The 22546-nt window shown below is 42.7% G+C and overlaps 1 protein-coding gene across 1 annotated transcript in view; it reads right to left on the bottom strand.

Moving 5' to 3' along the window:
- LOC149151318 (uncharacterized) overlaps positions 1-22546 on the bottom strand; it is a 423245-nt gene that overhangs the window by 167632 nt on the left and 233067 nt on the right. Inside the window, 1 exon segment of the mRNA XM_089438966.1 lies at positions 1805-1935. Within this exon segment, the coding sequence (XP_089295092.1) occupies positions 1805-1935 (131 nt within the window).

The raw sequence follows: 22546 nt of genomic DNA, 5'->3' as shown, positions 1-22546 counted from the left end.
TAATTGATATAAAGCAAGAAATTGACTTCATAAGGTACTGGTCTCACATCTAAATCTAATCTAATCCATAAATCTTGCTAAATCAACCAGGTGGCTAGGCCATTCAATCATGTCTCTCGGACTCGTTAGTTGTGAACTTATCTTTCATTTCCATCTTCTATTAGGGACTACCCCCAATAGCTTGTTGTTAGAAGACAACTAGAACAGAGAGGTCGGGGATCAGGGTGATAGCCCCCGACTTGAGTCGTTGTCGCACCGTGCCTATACAATCTGCGCGACAACAATCTCTAACATCTCAAAGACGAGGCTAATCATGTTGTTGGGGCACATCGGGCCTAGTTCTAGTCATTAACATGGTGACCTTGCAGTCATCAAAGCCATGGCCTCTACAGTGCCAGAGGCAGCGGGTGGTTAGTACCTAAGGGGAGGTATCATTAATCAAGCCTCTGCTTGCTTCCCCTTGGCTTCTTTCTCACAACCTACTCTAGGGACTAGATTCAAAATAGTTAAGAGGAAGGATAAACCTAGAATAGGCATCTAATTAAAAGCAATCAATATTCTTGAATCACACCTAAGTCTTAGGATTTGCATAGCACATAGGATAGTTAAGCATTGAAGCAACGGTTGTTCATCTGGTTACTTGCTCTTTAATCAATATAAAGCAAGAAATTGACTTCATAAGGCACTGGTCTCCTAGACTTGTTAGTTGCCAACTTGTCTTTCATTTCCATCTTCTATTAGGGACTACCCCCCATAGCCTGTTGTTGGAAGACAACTAAAACAGAGAGGTCGGGGATCAGAGTGATAGCCCCCGACTTGAGTTGTTGTCGCACCATGCCTGTACAATCTGAGCGATAACAATTTCTAACATCTCAGAGACGAGGTTGATCATATTGTCGGGGCACATCGGGCCTAGTTCTAGTCCCTTTGCTTATTCAATTGTGCTGGTGAAGAAGAAGGATGAGACCCTTCGCATGTGCATCGACTGCAGGGCCCTGAATAAGAAGACGTCGAAGAGCCGATACCCAATTCCGTGCATTGATGAGCTGATGGACGAGCTTAGAGGGCATCGTATGGACACTAATTTGGCAGCTGTATGAAATTTTTGTAGTGGTAGCTGTAATAGTTGTAAGCATAAGCAGGGAGACTGGTGGTCCATAGACTATTTTTAGTCTCATGAACGTTAAAATATCATTTCATTTCAATGTACAGAACAACAACTTCGATGAGTGTACCCAAAAAATTGTTCATGAAATGGCTCTGATAACAAAAGAGATATCTGTGAAATTCTCTGGAATTGGAAGAAAATTTCTGCAAAAATATGAAAGATATATTGTGAATAATAAATGATTGGTTGAATGAATAAGAATGACGGTTACAACTAGCAGTGTGACAATCTACTTATATGCAATGACACTGGTCGCTGGGTATGTGCCCTTTGACATTTCATTAAAGTAATTACATATTATTATTATTAATATTAAGTTTATAACACTGACCAATGTTAAATAAAAAAAATTACAATAATTCACCCCCAATAAAGAATAACTTATTTTATCTCCTACAGTAAAATGTGAGTCGTGATATTTGAACTTTGTGAATGTGATCAGCTTAACCTTCTTTACCTATGAAGCTTCCAACCACCCTATTTATTGTAAAGAATGAAATTGGCCTAATCTTTTCTGTTTAGAACCATTATGAAGTTTTTGATGTATAAAAGGCAAATGACAAAATGGCAGTTTCTACATAAAAATATGTTACAAATAAATAGCCTTGTAAATTTAAGCAGTTGAGTCTAGCATACCGCCACGTAAGGTTCTTCATGGAGTACTAGATGGCCAGGTAGAATGTCGTTCTCAGCTTGATTTTCCCAGCCTCTGTCTGCTATTAAAACACTACTAAATTGTGCTATTTCTGGTAAGTCAACTTCATAATCTGTCAAAAAGTACACAAAAGTTTATCCATCAAAATACATATCGATCAGAGAATTTCAGTGTATGTTGAATTGCCCCCCATGCCCCACCCAAAAGAAAAGGTGAAATATGCAAATTAGACCACCAGAGAAGGGCACACTTTTTGCAAAAGATAACACTCTGTGTAGGCAATGTTAAACAATCACCCAATACATGTGCAGCGCTGCCACTGCTATCCAGAAAAGAATAGCATACATCTCATATTCCAATCAGTGAGTACCAGTCAATACTTGTCCAAGTCTCCTTTCATGTTTGCAGTAAAAGTAGCAACTAAAAGGAATAGAAGATTAGCCACAACAAATCTTTCTTATTTATTTTACATCAGCAACGATAAATCAATAATGTAAGATGCTGCAGATTCATATCCTCTATTAACAGAGAAAGGAGGAGAGAAGCAACAAGAAGCCCACAAGGAGGATTGTATATACTATCATTTTGTCCTTGAGGTAAATATTAGTGGAATATCCATGAAAGTCAGCATTAGAATGCATATAGACACCCTTCATATCAGTTATGTTGACAAAGCACTTATTTATTTATGGAAGAAGATCTGCCAAGGATTGCACCAGAGCTTGCACTTTGTAAATTACATTTCAGGTCAGCCCTAAGGTTGTAACTTCACAGAGAATAGATCCAGGAAACCCATAGGAAAGAGGTGAAATTTATGAATTTGCATTGAAGTACTGACAGCAGAAATTTTTGCAATTTCATCCCTCTTCAAGGCTGCCCTGGCAATATTCAATTATCTTCAGCAATAGGAGGTGCCATACATCAGTCCTGAATCTATTATTAAAGAGTTACATGTTACCACTCAAACTAGCAGGGGTCCTAGGAGGGGATCCTATAGAGAAACCACTAGGTCAAGGGGCAACAATGGAGTGATAGCTCACTATCACCTCAGCTAAGGCTCCCTGCTTTTTACGGACTTTCACTGATGAGAGGAGACCCAGTAGAAGAGGAATCACAATGATGAATAGATCAATGATCAGATAAGGAGTGATCCTTAAAACCTATTCACAAAAGAGACTCAATTAGATAGCTTAATTGCTTGAAAGGCAAGGTGGTAGACTCTCTAGGAAGGGCTAAGAGGACACTTGAGCTTAGGTTTAGAGAATATGCCTTGACAAGGGGCTTCCTAGACTTGGGATTCTTATGGAGAAATGGAGTCTACTAAATCCTTGTGGAATTTCAGTTATAAAGTTGTGGGACCACAAAGAACCCAAATGGACCCAAACTAGGTCAAGGGTATGGAGTTGATCGACCAAAGAGGGGTTTGACCTAATTAGGAAAGAGAATAGGATCAAAGGACTAATTTTCTTTGAAATTTGAATGCAATGATCCAAATGAGAACACTAACCCAAATCAACCTAGGGAGATATCTCGGAATTCCACTGTCGGATTGTGCTCAAATTTGGAGGATCCCTTGAGAAGACCTCATGCAGTTGTGGACCAATTTTCAAGGTGTTTGGATGGCTACAAAAGATTTCGCTTCATGCCCTAGGTGACCCTCTAGAGTTAGGCCTAGAATTTGGAAAAGTGAAGAAAAGAGAGGTAAATTTGACTACCAAAGGGATACGAGAATTAGTGCCTTATTGCTTGGGCTTAATGGAGTCAAGATACACATAGATCGAGAATTTTCGTGAGCTAAGGAGCCCTAATTGATCTTTCCTAGCCTCTCCAAGGGCAACAACTAGGTCAATAGGGATTTATACTTCAAATTTGCCAAAGAGATGAAGTTTCGAGGTCTTTCAACCTAAGAGGTAACTCTAGGAACATTCACCCAATCCCTCAAAGAGAAACGCATACATTAAATCACTTATTCAGGGTCCTAGAAGAATTTTGCATTACATTAACCCATACAAGAATAATGATAACAATATACATGCATTTGACAAGTAAGATAACAAGAATAACATAAAAAATTCGACTTACATGAGAAAGAGAGAGAGTATATCCATTCATCCACTTTGCATTACAAAGAAGCTCCAAAGGCAAAAACAAAAATCCAAACATCATAGTGCATCAAGAAACTCCAAAAAGTTTATCCCAGCAAAAACTGCAAAAATCTCTCAAGAGATACCAATCCAATCCAAGTGATGGTGAGATGTTAGAATGAGCCTCTATCATATTTATACAACTCTAAAAGGGATTCGATTTGCCTGATTGGCCTAATTTAGCCCCAAATAATAAAATAACACATATTAATGACATGACTTAGTGACAAGCTCACCAAAATAGCTCAATAATACAAAGAATAGCCTCTCAAGAGGGCAAAATAATGAATATGATGAGTCATTGGGCCATTGAGGAGGCCTAATGGAGTCCAAATGTGCCAAGTTGAGTGAAAAGGCTCCAAACATAGTGGACAAGGGGTTGGCCCCTTGTTTTCCAATCAAGTCACATGTGGTGCTCCCAAGTGGGTGTGGGGACACAATGACATCCTCATGGGTCTCCAAGTGGAACAATGATGCCTGTAAACCATATGTAAGGGCTAGGATGATGACATAATCCCTCCCTTTGTCTCCTACAGTGAGACACATCCTCATCTGGACCCTGGAACATTTGCCAAGTGTGTGGTACAAGTGTGGAGCCGGCTAGGCATGGTGATCCAGGTGCATCATCCTCATCCAAAAGGTGGAACACAAGCAATCCCTGAATGGTGTTGGGGATCCATGAAGTACTCTCTACTATGGTGGAGGCCCATGGCTCTCAACGCTCAACCTACAAGTGCCAAATGTGGCCCTCTAGAGGGTTTGGACCCCGTATAGGAAAACCAAACCCCAAAATTGAGACCCACCAACAATCCTGCATAAGATCTAATGCATCCCCTTACCCTCCAATAACAACAAACCATTAGAGTAATCAAGTTAAAGAGCTTACAAATCATGGAATTCAAGTGGGCAATTCATGGTGGCATGCCCTTCCGTAATGGGCTTTGGCATGTACAAGTGTTTCCAAGCTCAATAAGGGGGTTAACTAAGGACCCTATTAGGTGGTTTCAGCCTTTAAAGGGGGTGATATGTCCATGGTACATCCATCAATGGGTAGGTGGCATGTGATATAGTGATGGGACAGAGTGGGGATCAGGGGAAGGCACCAAGCCACATGTCATGTTTCAAGGGTAAGTATGATGAGGGAAGCCCACATTTGGGTATATGAGTGTAGTAGGGAGCAAATCGTGGAACATGAGTTACCCCGACCTTTGTTTTTCCACCCTTATTCATATGCCTTTTGCCTTTGATTGATTTTTCTTCATAACTGCTCAGGGCTCTAGGGGATGAGAGCATGATCTATAGAATATAGCACTAGGTACCCCCATTTAAGGTGAGCAACTCATTGCCGGCCAAGGGTCGAGACAATCATGGGTTCCTTAATGTTAAAGGGGCTCATCTAGGGCCCATAGGAACCAGGGTGATGGCCATGAACAAGGGGTGGAGCTCATGTTTGGCTTTTGCCCACGTGGTAAATTTTTATGCCCCGACCATCCTTTGCATTTTGTGGTACATTTCCTATTGTAAGTGGCAAAATTATGCTTTTTCCTTTCATTTCAGCTGCATCAACCTCTGGGCATCATTCCAGGCCCGACCCAAAGTGTGGACAAGGGGCGAGGGAGGCTAACCCTGTGTGGACCCAGTGAACACGTGGACCCAGATGGGAAAATTGATGAATGGAGTTAAAATGAGCAAAGGGGAGTGATGTATATGGTGTTGGGAAGCAGGACCATGCAACCAAAATCGAGATTTCCCATGTAGTGCCAACCCTAAAGATAATGGCTAGTAAAAGAGATCCCACGGGACAAGGATACAAGGCTAACTACTGAATTGGGCATAGAAGACAAGAGTACAAACCTAGCCCACTCTTTCCACCAAATCCCCCCACCAATCCATGCCCGAAAATGTCCATGATAAGTAAACAAAATTACTCAACTAAACCATTGAAAAGTCATACCTTTGGGGTCAGGAGGCCCACCTTCAAACATGTGATCATAACAAATGGGCGAGGGACCACAAGGTTGACTCAGGTGGCGAGAAAAATGGCACATCGAGCTATCTGGTGGCTACAAGGGGCTACTGACTGTCGGTTGAGGACCATCTTGGAAAAAAAATTCTCCCAGGGATATCACCCACAAAGTGGTGGGTAACATTACCATAAAAGGTGTAAAACCCTATTATTGAAGTTTAACCAGAGGAATTCAAAATAAGACAATTTACATTTAATGCCCTAATTTTAGAATTTAATAAGAGAAATTAAAATTTGACCATTCATTTACAAGTACTCACCTGAAATTTTCGTTTGAAGGTGTTTTTGTCTGTTGTTGCTCCCACTCCTGTTACCAAACCGACCCTTTTCCTCCCAACCTATCTGGGATCAAACTATCCAGTTCCCAGTTCCATAAGACTTCAAAATGGAGGTCTTCTAGTCCTCGTGCCCAAAGCTCCAGGAAAAATCAAGGCTCAATCTTCCTCTCTGTTTGTGGCTCTGTTGGAAATTCCTCCTCTGTGTTAGTTTTTGGTAGCATCGGAAGTACTCTAGCCTCGAAAAATGGTGGAGAGGCTAAGGTGCATGAGTTCTAAAGAACCCACAAACTGTTTGGTGAAATTCCACCTGGATCGTATTTTATTAAAATAATTAATATTTTTTAAGGGGTTCCTAAGTCTAAACTTGGAAAATTAAGATATTAATGGGTATTAATCAAAATATGGGTGAGAATGATCAAGAAGGTGGATCAAGTCATGTTTTAATCTTAACCATTGATTAGAGACTTAATCTTGGTCGTTGAAGACTCAATAGGAAAAGTATAAAATGGAGGCTTGGGGTTCATTTGGAAAGACACAGAGAGATTGAGGAAATTGATTTTCTGAGGTGAGAAGTTATCAGGAGGAAAATCGATTGGGGAAATCTTGCAACAGAGGGGCAGAGAGAATCTAGGAGAAGGACTTTCCAAAAAATACAAAACAGAGAGGCAGAGAGAATCTGGAAGGACTTTCCGGAAAATACAGAACAAAGAGGCAGAGAGAGCTTGCAGAGAGGCAGCGCAATAGCCAAGAGAGTTGACGCAGAAACGCTGCCTGTCACTCAGAATCCAGAACTGTCAGGACAACCGAGAGAGCTGATGCAGAGGCAACGCAGTAGCCGGGAAAGCTGACACAGAGAAGCTGCCTGTCACGCAGAATCTAGAACTGTCGGAACAACTGAAACTGTCAGGAACTACCAAGAACTATCGGAATAGTCGGGAGAGCTGACGAGACCCTATGCAAGGCCAACGCAGAAATAGCTGGGGTTAGCCAATCTTGTGTCGGATCAGCCAGAATTCTGTCGGGTGAAGTGAGGTAAAATTCACTTAGATTTTCCATCATTATTTTCTCTGTAGAGGGTTGCTAGATGAGCATCCTAGATTTGTATTCAGATATTTCTCCTGCAAAATAATAAACCCTCAAAGCTAATGCACCGGTTTTTCTGCATTGAGTTTTTCCGGGGACTATTGTGTCCAAAAATAAGTGTGTCCTATGTATCTTGTTCTTTCCTCTGTTTTCTGTTCATGAGATCAAATATTTAATTAGTGTAGGTTGCAGAAGTAATTGCTTCAGTATTAAGAAGAATAACTTGATGAATGTAATTTAAAAATCAAGTAGGTGAAGTAGATTCAGATTTGCTCCAGTAGGGGTTCCTTCGAGTCTAGGAATTTTCACATGGTATCAGAGCATTGATTTTGAAGTGAGGAAGAGCAGATCCAGCGCTGAGCAGTGAGGCCAAAAGCTGCACTTGGAAGCAATTCGAATCCCCTTGAAGGGATTGCGCAATCCTTGTCGAGAAGTAGATCCGAGGAAATCTCTCTTTGAGTGAGATGACAAAGAGGTACGATTTCCAGTTCATGAGTTTGCAGAGGCAGAGGGAGTGACGCAGAGCCTCAGCATAGTGCTTGAAGGGCACAATTTCTACCGGGGCAGAAATCCGCTGGAAAAGAACGAAGACACGTAGAAGGGAAATTTTCTCCTCAGAGAACTTTCCACCAGAAAGTTCGAATTTCTCACTTACTGAGTAGCTGAGCAGTGCTAAGCAGTGACTAGAGGAGTCACTTCGACAGTTGGGTAAGATGGCATTGCATGGGCTCAGAGATCAGGAAAGGTTGGAAGGCGCCTCCAACTATGTCATATGGAAGACCAGAATCTTAGTTGTTCTAGAGGAATATGATCTCGAGGCCTACGTCAAAAGTGTTGTAGTTGTTCCTGTTGACAACAATCAAAAGAAGAATTACAAGGCTGAGTAGGGGAAGGCAAAAAGGTTGATTCTCGATGGAGTTCGAGATCATGTGGTCTCACACTTGCAGGGCAAGGATACAACCCGAGAGATGTGGGAAGACTTGTCTTCTCTGTATGAAGGCTATTATGAACAACGGAAGATGTATTTGGAGCAGAAGTTGCAGTGGACTTTAACGCAAAAAGGAGAAGGGGTGAACCTCTATCTTCAACGTCTTCAAGACACTAGAGACCAGCTTGCTGCAGCGGGGTCCACTCCTCAACCAAACGTAATGATGAGGATAGCCCTGAATGGAGTCTCGAATGAATGGCAAGTTTTTGTCCATAGCATATTGTCCAGAGAAAAACTACCTTCATGGAAGGAGATGTGGGTGGCTCTTCAATAGGAGGAGTTAAGGAGGGACCTAGTGAAGGTCAACCTCAATGGCAACAGTGGGAGTGGCACAAAGACGAAGCAGGAAGAGGAGAACACAACTCTGGCATCGAAGGGACAGCATAAGCCGAAGCGAAAGTACATTTCGAAGGTGAAATGTTTCAGTTGTGGCGAGATGGGCCACTATGCAACCCAGTGTCCTTTAAAGAAAAAGGACAAAGATGAGGAACATGATCCTAAGGCTACTTCAGCAAAGATTGACAAGGATGAGTTTGCAATGAGTGCCCACGCATCTCCAGGAGGGAGATGGGGTGATAATGAGTTGTAGTTGAGAGGATTACATGTGGGTAGGATCCTTGAGGAGTCCACCTCTTGAATCAATTCCTTGCTACGAGAGCCCAAGATTCAGCAGTAGCGAGATGGACTTAGTGTCAGATGATGCAATGGAGTGTTTGGAGGATAGATGCAGTAGATGGGGACTAGAGACTGATCAGCGTAGAGCAAGGTTGGCAGCAGTGCAGTTGGCACAGTGCAGGAGTTAGTAGCAGTGCAGAAGATTCAAAGTGTAATATCTCATTTCCGGGATATCCCTCAAACCCAAGCAAACTCCAACCAAACACGTCCAAATGATATAGTGACCGGGAAACTCAAAGTGATAAAAATAACAATGGTACAACATATAATAATGTGAACATGAAATATAAGCAGATACTCAAGAAATGCAGAGAGAAATGCTAAGCCATTTTATTATACTGAGTAATGGAATGAGTACAGGAGGTGATCAGAAAGATGGCACCTCGACTTGCACAAGGCAAGTGAAGAAATACACTCAGAATAGCAAAGGAATGGCCTCTCTCTGAACTGCGTCCAAGCTGCTGGAGAACTATCGTGCTGCTGCTACTACTGGAAATCAAATGAGGATTTGGGGCTGTTCCCCTCCTTAGAAAATGCTAAAACTCTGGAATCAAACTCTACTCAAGAAACCCAAAAAAACCCAAAAAGATTTTCTGAAATAGCCGACCCCCGAAAATCACCCCCTTGGGGATCTACGTTGTCCCTCAAGGCTCTACGCTGCCACTGAATAGAATCCACCAAAACTCAGCCCAAAACTCTGCCAAAATCCTCCAATATGCAAGAGTTGATCCCTTGCTCAATCTCCCAACTCTAATCCTCCACAAAACCCCCAATCCGGAACTCCCACCAAAAGAACTGCGTCCCTCTCTGTCCAGACTGCGTAGTCCTCAAATGCTCAGCTCCTCCACAATGCCAAAGATCAATCCTACTGCAAAAGACTACTGGAAATTACCTTGCCTGAGTAGGCACTCGAATTCCCTCGGGGCTAAGGGTGAGATCTCCGAACGGAGACACTCAATGCACTAAACAATGTTGTAGACAGGCTAAACAGCCAGCATGCTCCAAGTCGAAGTGACTAGCTCAAATGCACATAATCAAATGACAAAATGAGGAGGCTCCCCTCTCTTTTATAGCGTTGGCCTCTCTCAATCCCAAGGCCCACCTCCTCCAACGTAGTCCCTCTCTTGCCACGTGTTCCTTCCCATCTGCGCAGTCCCTCCAAGTGTCTGCATGGGCCCCATCTCTGCGTGGTCCTTTAGCCCCCTTGGCTCCCCTTTAAGTCATGACGTTGTGCTACTAGGGAGTGACTTTATTCTAAAGGTGAGTTATGTCCCCTTTTCCCTCACCTTTTTATTTATAAATAACTATAGAAGGCAAAATTGAGCAAAATCGAATATTCCAATTAGCCATGGCTAATTAGGAATATTACAGTCTCCCTCGGCAAAATGTTGTTTGTCCTCAAGCAACTAAAGTGATGGATGCTGCAAAATTTTCTCACTCTCCTAAGTGGCATCCTCATCTGGTAAATTCTTCCACCTCACCAAGAATTCCTGGACCATCCTGCTCCGCAGCTGCCTCTCCCTAATATCAATAATAGCCTCTGGCTGCAACACCAATTGCCCCTCATCATCCGTGGGTGGTAGCTCATCTGTCACTGTCAGATGCTACCCCAATGCCTTTTTCAGGAATGATACATGAAAGAAGTTATGAATCTTGCTGCTTTGGGGTAGCTCTAACTCATACACAACCTGTCCAATCCTGCGTATCACCCTGTATGGCCCATAAAAGCGGAGCTTGAGCTTCTCAGCGCCCTTCTGCTTCAGTGACGACTGTCGGTATGGCTGTAACCGTAGGTAGACCAAGTCCCCTACCTCAAACTGTCTCTCCACCCGGCCCCTGTCGGCATACTGCTTCTGCTGGTTTTGTGTTGTAGCCATATTATCCTTGAGAGCTCGGAGAATATCCTGACTCTCTTGGATCCAAATCTTGGCTCTCGGAGCCTTGCTAGCACCAAACATCACGTCAGCGAAAGATAAGGGATGATATCCATACAAAGCATAGAATGGTGACATACCAATGGACATGTGATGTGTAGTGTGGTAGCAGTACTCCCCCAAATGCAGCCACTTCAGCCATGCTCGCTGCTGCTCACTGACATAGTTATGCAAGTAGCCCTCCAGCCACTTGTTAACTATCTCTGTTTGCCCGTCTGTCTGTGGGTGATAACTAGTACTCGGTGTCAACTCCGTCCCCACCAACCGGAAAAGCTCCTGCCAAAATCCGCCCATGAAACAATTGTCCCTGTTACTGGTGATGGTCTTGGGAAGACCATGTAACCTGAAGATCTCTCTAAAGAACAACTCGACCACCTGTGCTGCTGTGTAGTGTGTGGATATGGAGAAAAAGTGTGAGTACTTCGTCAGTCGATCAACGACGACAAAGATGCAATCCTTGCCCTATACCATGGGCAACCTTGTGCTGAAGTCCATCAAAATACACTCCCATTTCCCCTCTGGAATGGGAAGAGGCTGCAATAATCCTGCGGGATGGCTCATCTCCCCCCTGTTCCTCTGGAAAACATCGCACTCCCGGACATGCTGGAGTACGTCCTCCTTGAGGCCCTTCCATGAGAACCTCTCTCTAATGGCCCTATAGGTTTTGGTAAACCTCTGATGCCCTGCCAATGGTGAATCATGTGACGCCTGAAGTATCTTCTTCTTGAGCTGAGATTTCTTAGTCAAGAAGATCTAGTCCCTGTAGTAGATGATCTCATCGACCACCCTATACCTGTCATCTGCCACCTACCCATCCAAAACCTCATATGCAAATCTGTCCTTGGAGTACTCTACTAAGAGTCGAGCCCTCCAGTCTGCGTCCAAGCTCATAAGAGACAATGTGGCTGGTCTACGTGAAAGGGCATCTGCTACCATGTTGTTCTTACCCTTGACATACTCAATGTCAAAGTCATACGCTTGGATCTTACTGATCCACTTCTATTGCCTCTCCTGTAGCTGCTTCTACTCCAAAAAGAACTTGAGCTGTTGTGATCAGTCCTCACCCTGAACCTGTTACCCACTAAATATTGCTAGTACTTGGCCAATGCATGCATGATGGCCAGCATCTCCTTGTCGTACACAGAATACAACCTCTCGTGCGGAAGGAGCTTCCGGCTCTCAAAGTGTGACCTCCCTGCATCAACACTGTGCCAATCCCCTCTCCTGACGCATCACACTCCAAAACAAATGGCTATGTAAAATCCGGCAATGCAAGCACTGGACAACTGCTCATAACCTCCTTGAGCCTGTCAAAGGCTTGCTGCACTGTATCCGACCAACTGAATGCCCCCTTCCTCGTCAAATCTGTCAGGGGTGCAACAAGCTGTGAGAAACTCTTGACGAACTTCCGGTAGTAAGTACAAATGCCAATGAATACTCGAAGTTCTGTCACGTTTCTCAGCTCCGGCCAATCTCTGATGGCCCTGATCTTCTCCTCGTGGACCCTCACTCCATCCACCCCTATGATGTGTCCCAAGTATAACATCTCCGTCAATCCAAACTCACACTTGGAGAGTTTGGCATAGAACTACTGCTCCTCCAAGATGCGCAACACTGTCTCAATGTGCTGGAGATGCTCCTCCCAAGTCCTGCGGTAAATGAGGATATCATCAAAGAACACCAACACAAACTTCCTTAAGTGACTGGGAAAGATGTGATTCATGCAAGACTGGAATGTAGCTGGGGCGTTGGTTAGCCCGAAGGGCATCACCAAAAACTCAAAGTGCCCATAGTGGCACCTGAAGGCGGTCTTGGGAATGTCCTGCTCCCTCACGTGAATCTGATGGTACCCAGATCTCAAATCAATCTTTGAGAAGAACCATGCTCCTCTCAACTCATCCATCAACTCATTGATCCTGGGTATGGGCAGTGTTTTAAAAACCGTTTTTAAAAACCGGTTATCGGTCTAACCGACCGGTTAGCAAGCCCGCCGGTCTAAACCGGCCAAAAAACCAGGTTTAAATGCTGATTTCTCCATTTTTTTGCCCTAACCGGTGAAAACCGGCCGGTTTAGGACGGAACCGGCCGGTTTGTAACAAACCGGCCGGTTCTGTCCTAAACCGGTCGGTTTTAGGCACACCCACCATAAAGTTAAAAAAACATATTTTTGACCGTGTTTGAGGGGTTTTGGGGGGTACTAAGGGTGTTTCAACCCTAACAATGTTGGCAATTAATGGTAATGTTAAATTCTTAAAGTAAAAGTGACATTTCCTTTAATTTTCATTTTCATCCTTTTACTTAAATTTTTAACATTACCATGAAATGACTCAGGATGTTTGAGAGTGGTTTCGACCTCATTGGATTTCATATGGACAAACTAGAATTTTAGATTTCACTCAAAATTCAGCAGACTTAATGGTTTTCAGGATTTCATGGTTTGGGGGTAAACAATAAATGCAATTAGAGCTCCAAATGATGAGAAAAACACCTGATCTAGATCCCATTGTGTTGGACGATATTGATCCAACATCAGAATGGGTGGAGGAGACTGAAGAACCTGTGTTTGAGGCTGATTTTGATATCAACATGGCTTTGGCAGGGGATGAAGCAGATTATGTGGTGGCATTAGAACCAAGATCAATAGCGGCATCAAGGAAAGGCAAAGAACCAATGGAAGGCACTAGTCATGCAGGTCGACAAACTCGTGCTTCCATTAGGTCCACTTCTATTGCCATTGGTGGCATTGATACTGAGGTTGCAGATCAGGCTGAGGCATCCTCAGACTCTGAACCAGATGATGTCTATGTAGCTCCTAATGATAATCTTGTGTCTAGTAGTGGTGATGAACTTGATGATTGATCATGTGTACACTGTAGACTTGTAGTAGGCCAATGGCCTCATAGCTTGCAGCATTGTTTTTGGACTTTATAGGCCATTTACAACCTCATTTCTTATGTATTTTGCTATTTTGTTGATGATATGTATTGCACTCGGTGCCATTTTGATATATTCACCTTTACATGGTATATAAATGAGCAAACTTTGCATATTTTGTCTCTATTGGCTTGGAATCATGGTTTTACATCTTAAAAATAGTTTTGTTTCATTAAAAATTAATTATTTAATGTATTTTTTTAAAACCGGTCCGTTTAGACCAAACCAGTCCCGGTTAGACCGGTTCCGGTCGGTAAACCGGTTCATTAGGTGGACCGGTCCGGTCACCGGTTCCGGTTTTAAAAACATTGGGTATGGGGTACCTATTCTTAAGTGTCTTCTTGTTCAGGGCCCTGTAGTCAATGCACATCCTCAATGTGCTGTCCTTCTTCTTCACCAACACCACGGAAGAAGCAAAAGGACTTGTGCTCACCCGAATGTGCCCAAGAGCCAGCAACTCCTGAATGGCCCGCTCAATCTCATCCCGATAGGCCTTGGGATGCCTTTAGGGGGTAGTAATCACTGCCTAAATGCCCTGCTCAAGCTCAATGGTGTGCTCAAACCCCCGGTCCGGTGGCTATCCCGGTGGAATCTCCCCAAATACTGTGGCATATCAGTCAAGGATGGACTGTATCTCCGGGTGCACTGTCTGCCCTGTAGTCCCTGTCTCTAATGCACGCAGCTCTACTGCCCACTCTATGTCTCCCTTCCGGAAGACTGCCTCCATCCGATGAGCCGAAACAGTCTGAGGCGGATATGTGTTCTGTCCCTGTATCTTCTCATACCTCCCTGTCTTCTCATCATCCCACTCCATCTCTAGGGCCTTCCAATCTGTCGTGACCTTCCCTAGAGTGATAAGCCACTGAACACCCAGTACTATGTTGGTGTCCGGAATATTGACCACGAAAAAGTGGTCAGTCAGTGTGTACATGCCCATCGTCACTGATAACTCTGGGACATAACGAGCACACACCCTGGTCTGATCTCTTGGGACCAAAACTGAAAATCCATCGAAGCTCTCTGTCTGTATACCTCTCCGCTCAACCATCTATGCATCCATGAAGTTGTGTGTTGCCCCACAGTCAACCAAAACTGATACTCGCTGGCCATGTACTGTCCCCCGTACGCGCAGCGTCAAATACTTGGGAACTCCTCGCAATGCTACAAGGGTTCCTCCGGTAGGTGCAAAAGCTGCACCACCTACTGCTGGTGGTGGAGGCGGTGAGGGACCTTGCACGGCATGACTATCTCCTGCCTCCACATCATCCTCCTCATCCTCTTCCCCGCTGCTCTCGGAGAAGACCTCAATAAAGTGTGCTTTGCCAGCAGCACATCTATGTCCTGGTGCCCACGGCTCCTAACAGGTAAAGCACAACCACTTCTTCTTCAACTCCCTCCTGGCGTCATCATCAATCTGTGCTCATCCTGGATTTCCTTTCGGAGGCGGAATCGTCACGTCTTTCCCCTTAGGCTAGAAAGCCTGTCTCTGGGGGTAAGGTGTCCGGGTCCTGGGTAAGGCATCCTGTAAGTCCTGGGTCCTGCTGATAGCATTCTGGAGTGTGACTGGTCTAGTGGACCTGACTAGACCCCGAAGTGGCTCTACTAACCCCTCAACAAACATGTAGATCCTCCGTGTTGTGGATAGATCTGGCACCATCACTGAAATCCTCAAGAAGTCTACAATGTAGGTCTCTGGGCTCTCTGTCTGCTTGAGCCTCGTCAGCTTAACAAAGTGTTGTTCCGGTTCCCTTCGGTCAAACCTCTCCATCAATCTCCTGGTAAACTCGGCATATGTCATCACTGTAGAATGTTTGAGTATAACCATCCCATGGAACCACCAATCCTGGGCCTCACCATCCAAATTTAATGTCACCACCTTGATGGCCTCTGCCTCCGACTTTTGGTTGAGCTAGAAATAGATGTCCAGCTTCTCCACCCAAGACCTTATCAAACTGTTTGATGAACCATCAAACATAGGCAAGTGGAATCTACTAGCTGTGCAGTGGGTGTCTCCATCGTGATAATGCCGGTGTCCTCTGTGATGGTCGCGGGTTCTACTATCCCGCTGGAGCTGAACAAAGTCTCTGAATGAGAGAGTGTCCTTGAAATCCTGCCCATCAGCTTGATACTCTGCAAAATAATCGCCCATGTGACCGGGCTCTGCCTCCTGCTGGGCTCCAGCCCCCGTGTCTACTCCTAGGAAAGTGGGCATGGTAGAGCATGTAGGGGCATGTGAGGCCATTTGCCGAGTAGTATCACGCCGAGTGGCACCCTGCTCTGGAAAATGGTGTGATGTACCCGATCCCTCACCAACCTGAAAAACCTGTGGGTTCTCACGCTGTCTAACCTCCACTACTGTGAATCTCTGCCCCATCACCTCGATCTGCCTTGACAGATCCTACACTGATTTGAGGAACATGTCCGCAAATTTCTTCCCACCCTCATCCGCCATCGGATCCTCCTGCTCTGTGTCCACCACAGGCTCCTCCTGTTCTGCGTCCACCACTAGAACACAGTCTCCCTCTCCGTAGGTGTTCTCCAACCTATGCCCAGTGTCTCTGTATCTCCTACCTCTGTAGCAGATGTAGGGCTTTTCCCCTGGTGTCATAGATTGCTAGCTCTACAAGCTGAGCCAGATCTATGCTCTGATACCACTGTAATATCTCGTTTCCAGGATATCCCTCAAACCCAAGCAAACTCCAACCAAACACGTCCAAATGATAAAGTGATCGGGAAAGTCAAAGTGATAAAAATAACAGTGGTACAACATATAATAATGTGAACATGAAATATAAGGAGATACTCAAGAAATGTAGAGAGAAATGCTAAGCCATTTTATTATACTGAGTAATGGAATGAGTACAGGAGGTGATCAGAAAGATGGCACCTCGACTTGCACAAGGCAAGTCAAGAAATACACTCAGAATAGCAAAGAAATGGCCTCTCTCTGAACTGCGTCCAAGCTGCAACAGAACTGTCGTGCTGCTGCTACTACTGGAAATCAAATGAGGATTTGGGGCTGTTCCCCTCCTCAGAAAATGCTGAAACTTTGGAATTAGACTCTACTCAAGGAACCTAGAAAAACCCAGAAAGCTTTTCTGAAATAGTCGACCCCCGAAAATCACACCCTTGGGGATCTACGTTGTCCCTCAAGCCTCTGCACTACCACTGAATAGAATCCACCAAGACTCAGCTCGAAACTCTGCCAAAATCCTCCAATATGCAAGAACTGATCCCTTGCTCAATCTCCCAGCTCTAATCCTCCACAAAACCCCCAATCCGGAACTCCCACCAAAAGAACTGCGTCCCTCTCTCTCCAGACTGCGCAGTCCTCAAATGCTCAGCTCCTCCACAACGTTAAAGATCAATCCTACTACAAAAGACTGCTGGAAACTACCTTGCCTGAGTAGGCACTCGAATTCCCCCGGGGCTAAGGGTGAGATCTCCGAACAGAGACACTCAATGCACTAAACAGTGCTGCAGGCAGGCTAAACAGCCAGCGTGCTCCAAGTCGAACTGACTAGCTCAAATGCACATAATCGAATGACAAAATGAGGAGGCTCCCCTCTCCTTTATAGCATTGGCCTCTCTCAATCCCAAGGCCCACCTCCTCCAACATAGTCCCTCTCTTGCCACGTGTTCTTTCCCATCTGCACAATCCCTCCAAGTGTCTGTGTGGGCCCCATCTCTGCGTGGTCCTTTGGCCCCCTTGGCTCCCCTTTAAGTCACAACGTTGTGCTACTAGGGAGTGACTGTATTCTAAAGGTGAGTTATGTCCCCCTTTTCCTCACCTTTTTATTTATAAATAACTATAGAAGGCAAAATTGAGCAAAATCGAATATTCCAATTAGCCATGGCTAGTTAGGAATATTACACAGAGGGTAAGAATCAACAGCAATCAGATTCCAACATTCATTGTATTATGTTGAACACAGTTAAGTTCAACTAATTTTGGATGTTTTTCAGTTGCTTCTCTCAACAACTAAGTTGCAGTACGGATGCAGTGTTAGCAGTGGTAGTGCTAAAAGCATAACAGATGCAGTATTTGAGAGGGAGTTGTAGTACAGATGTAGCAATGGCAGTGGCAATGTCATGGGCAACAGTATAGTAATAGCAGCAACACAATGTTGGTGGCAACAACAATACAGAAAGGAGGTGCTTCATAAACAAATCAGCATGCAAGTGGACATTGTTGCTAGCACTTTCCTCGCTAAGAGAGAGTGTTAGTTTTTGGTAGCATCGAAAGTGCTCTAGCCTTGAAAATTGGTGGAGAGGCTAAGGAACATGAGTTCTAAAGAACCTAAAAACCGTTTGGTGAAATTCCACACGGATTGTATTTTATTACAATAATTAATATTTTTAATGGGATTCCTAAGTCTAAACTAAGGAAATTTAAAATATTAATGGGTATTAATCAAAATACGAGTGAGAATGATCTAGAAGGCAGATCAAGTCATGTTTTAATCTTAGCCATTGATTAGAGACTTAATCTCAGTCGTCGAAGACTCAACAGGAAAAGTATAAAATGGAGGCTTGGGGTTCATTTGGAAAGACACATAGAAAGATTGAGGAAATCAATTTTCTGAAATGAGAAGTTCTCAGGAGGAAAATTGATTGGGAAGATCTTGTAGTAGAGGGGAAGAGAGAATCCAGGGGAACTTATGGAAAATACAGAACAGAGCGGTGAAGAGAGCTTGCAGAGAGGCAACGCAGTAACCGGGCGAGCTGACACAAAAAAGTTGCATGTCACTCAGAATCCAGATCTGTCGGAACTGTCAGGAATAGCTGGGAGATTTGACACAGAGGCAGCGCAGTAGTCGGGAGAGCTGACACAGAAAAGTTGCCTGTCACACAGACAAAACTGTCGAGAGTTGCCGAAACAGCTGGGAGAGCTGACGCAGAGGGCAAAGAAAGTGACACAAGGCTGACGCAGTGTTTGAAAGGCTGACGCAGAGACTATGCAAGGCCAACGCAGAAATAGCTAGGGTTAACCAGTCTTGTGCTGGATCAACGGAAATTTTGCCAAGTGAAGTGAGGTAAAACTCACTCTGATTTTCCGCCAATATTTTCTCTGTAAAGGATTGCTAGATGAGCATCCTAGATTTGTATTCAGATATTTCTCCTGCATAATAATAAACCTTCAGAGCTGTTGCACTGGTTTTCCCGCATTGGGTTTTTCCGAGAACTATTGTGTCCAAAAATAAGTGTGTCCTATGTATCTTGTTCTTTGCTCTGTTTTCTGTTTCATGAGATTAAATATTTAATTAGAGTAGGCTGCAGAAGTACTTTGCTTCGGTATTTAAAAGAATAACTTGATGAATGTAATTTAAAAATCAAGTAGGTGAAGTAGATTCGAATTTGTTACATTAGGGGTTCCTTCAAGTCTAGGAATTTTCACACTCTGTCTGTGTAATACTTCAAAAACTCTCCCCCCTCTTTTGTGCACTATTCCTTCTCCTTATATCTCCCACACCACCGTCTTAGCCTCCAACGAGGCCTTCTGTATTCCTTACCTTCTGGCACGTGGAAACCTAGTATGGTCATTCGGTTTCTCCAAGGCTCTAAAGAAGTGGTCAAATTTTATATGGGTAATGAGTGACGTACATAGGTTTATATCTATTTAGTTAATGAATCATTCAAGAATTTTCAACCTTTATTATTAAAAAAACTTTAATACAATTTAATTAAACTTGTACTTTTATTAAAGTTTTTAATTTAATTCTTATTTTTATAAATTTATTTAATTTTATACTTTTATTAAATTTTTAAATTTAATTCTTATTTTTATAAATTTATTTAATTTATAGATCTAATTTAATTCATAATATTTTATATTTACTTTATTATAGAATAATGTATTAATTATATATTATAAATGGTGGTATACATATTAAGTACCCCGCTCGACATATTCATCATACTCTGGTGAGTTAGGTATTTACTTCACAAATCAATTCATTACCCTATACTTAGACATTTTTCAATATCACCTAGTATGTATATTAGTGTAGTACATGCGATGCATGCATATGTAGCTATCAGATGGATGCCGCGTATGCATGCTAATATTCTTGTGTCCCCTATAATAAGAGATGGGTAATTACAAAAGGCAGGGGCATACTTCTCAATGCAGTTATAGCAACATGTAGGTTGTTTTGTGGAGAAGTTATGCTATCCAGGAGAGAGCACTCCTTGGTTTTACTATCCCTTTCAACATATGTTATAACAACAACTTGTCAGTAGATATTATGATAGCAAACTAGGCATATTTATGGCCCCCTTTTAGCCTGAAGGTTTAGCTCAAGTGCTTGAGAGTTGGAAATAGTAAGCAGGAGGTCTCAGGGTCAAATCCCTAATCTGGCTGTCTCTGCATATATAGGCCTCACTCAATGTCCCTACCGAATCAATGTACAATAGTAAGTGTGGCCCGATATACACTGAATTCCATCCTCGGAATGAGGGGTAGTGCCAAGGGGTTTCCCAAGGATGTATGTTCCAAGGAAACAAATATTTATAACAACCTTTTATTCTAATTCTTAGGGCTATTTCTAGCTATTGAGCAATGTTTTTTTGTCAATCAGACTTGTTTTAATTTTTATGATTATAGTAGTGGGCAGGTACTTCTGCATAGGCCAAGTGTCAAGCATGTTGGAGGTGATCCAAGTTTGAAGTATTAATATGCCCCTAACATACAAGTTTGGTCCACTTACATGCTCATATGATCTTAGTCTCTGATGAATGGTTGCTTTCACTAGAATTTAAGTTGGTTTTTGTTATGTGCTCCACAACAACCACTCCACAGGTATGTGTTATCAATATAATTCATATAAAAATAATAAATATAAATATAATAATAATAATAAACAATAATTAATTAACTAATGGTTAGTTAGTTAGTAATGAAGAGGCATGTCTTATAGACATGACCATTCATGAAATGGCCCCTGCCTAGGGTATATAAGTAGACTCTCATTCTCATTTGTAATATCTTACATCAATTCAATATACAATATTCAATATACAGATACATCATACATGTTTTACAATGGACATTTACGTCTTTGAAGTATTTTAAAGATTTCCAATGCGTATATGAACTTTGTTCGTTACATTGGTATCAAAGCCACGCTCTCTGATCACCAGCCTTTGGCCATCAAGTCTTCGTCAACCTTGTTTTCGTCAAAACTGAAGCGTTTCACTACTCAAGTTGGAGTTTCTTCATTTTCATCAATTGGCCCTTGGCCATTACCTATATATATATATATATATATATATTAAAAAAGGGAAAACATATAGAATTAAAAAAATAAAAAATAAAAAAATTATATGAGAAGGATTAAGGAAAATAAAGTGAGAAAAAAGTTATTAAAAAAAGGGGGTCAGTATAAATAAATAAATAAATAATAAAAGAGACATTATTATAAAAAAAAAAAAAAAAAAAAACCAAGATTTTGCATCTCACTTAGATTTTAGGTGTTGCATTCCATATAGGATAGTGAAGCATCCTAAAGCAACAATTGTTCATCCAGTTACTTGGTATATAATTAACATAAAGCAAGTATTTGACTCCATTAAAGCACTAGTATTTCACAATAATCTAATCTCTAAACTTGCTAAATTAACCAAGTTGCTAGGCCATTCAGTTGTGTCTCCCAGACTTGTCGATTGCTGACAAGTCTTGCATCTTCACATTTCAGAGGGACTACCCCCCATAGCTTGCTATAGGGAGACAGCTAGAACAGAGAGGGCGGGAATCAGAGTGACAACCCCTGCCCTGAGCATTGTCGCATCTTGCCTATACAATTTGGGCGAAAACATTTTTTGGTGTCGTTGTCGGGGATAGAGTTTTTTTGTCCCTAGTTTTCACGACATTCTCTCCATCTCTTCATCTTCTCATCCTCTCATTCTTCATCTTCTCACCAATCTTCTCATCACCTTGCTCACTTTTCTATTTGCACCTTTAGCACCTAGACATTTGGGTTAGTTTCCTGTTTGGGTGGCAACTCCACTTATTCATCCATTCACAAGAGCTTATACTAGAAGAAATCCTGGTAGCTTGGTTAACCCCGCTCTCGATCCTGAAAAGGCTCTAAGAGCTCGGTTAAACAAATTACATTATGGTAAGCATCTAATCTTTCTCGAACAGTAAGCCCTCCTTGATATCCACTTGCTTTTTACTAATCCTGTTAGTTAGGACATCATGGAGTTTTACAGGCCCTGCAACTTTGCCAATATCTAGGGATATACTCATGCTCTTCCAGATGTTGGTTTGGATAAGATTCCTATGTTTCAAGGGAACAATGTAATCACTGTCGATGCTCATCTCAAGAAGTTGTTAGTTTCTGTAGCATCAGATGTGTTCTAGCCACGAAATTTGGTGGAGAGACTAGAATACGTGAGATCTCCAAGACCCAGAAATCGTTTCTGCAAATTCCACTAAGAAGTGACTTAATTAGATTATTAACCAATTTTTTATTGTTTCCTAAGTCTAAACTTAGGAAAACTGGTTAATTAATCAGTATTTATTAAGTCATGGTGAGAATCATCTAGAAACTCACACGGATCAATTCCAAGATGATCCTAGCCGTCGATTAAGTTTTAATCTTAGTTGTTGGTGCTCCAACAGTGGATTATAAGAGGAAGTCAATGGGCACTTGGAGA

This window comes from Pinus tabuliformis, chromosome 9, assembly GCF_031772625.1.
Source record: "Pinus tabuliformis cultivar Carrire ecotype Pingquan chromosome 9, CPIR1, whole genome shotgun sequence".
In the NCBI taxonomy this organism is placed as follows: domain Eukaryota; kingdom Viridiplantae; phylum Streptophyta; class Pinopsida; order Pinales; family Pinaceae; genus Pinus; species Pinus tabuliformis.
This window is presented reverse-complemented; position numbering and strand designations above follow the sequence as displayed.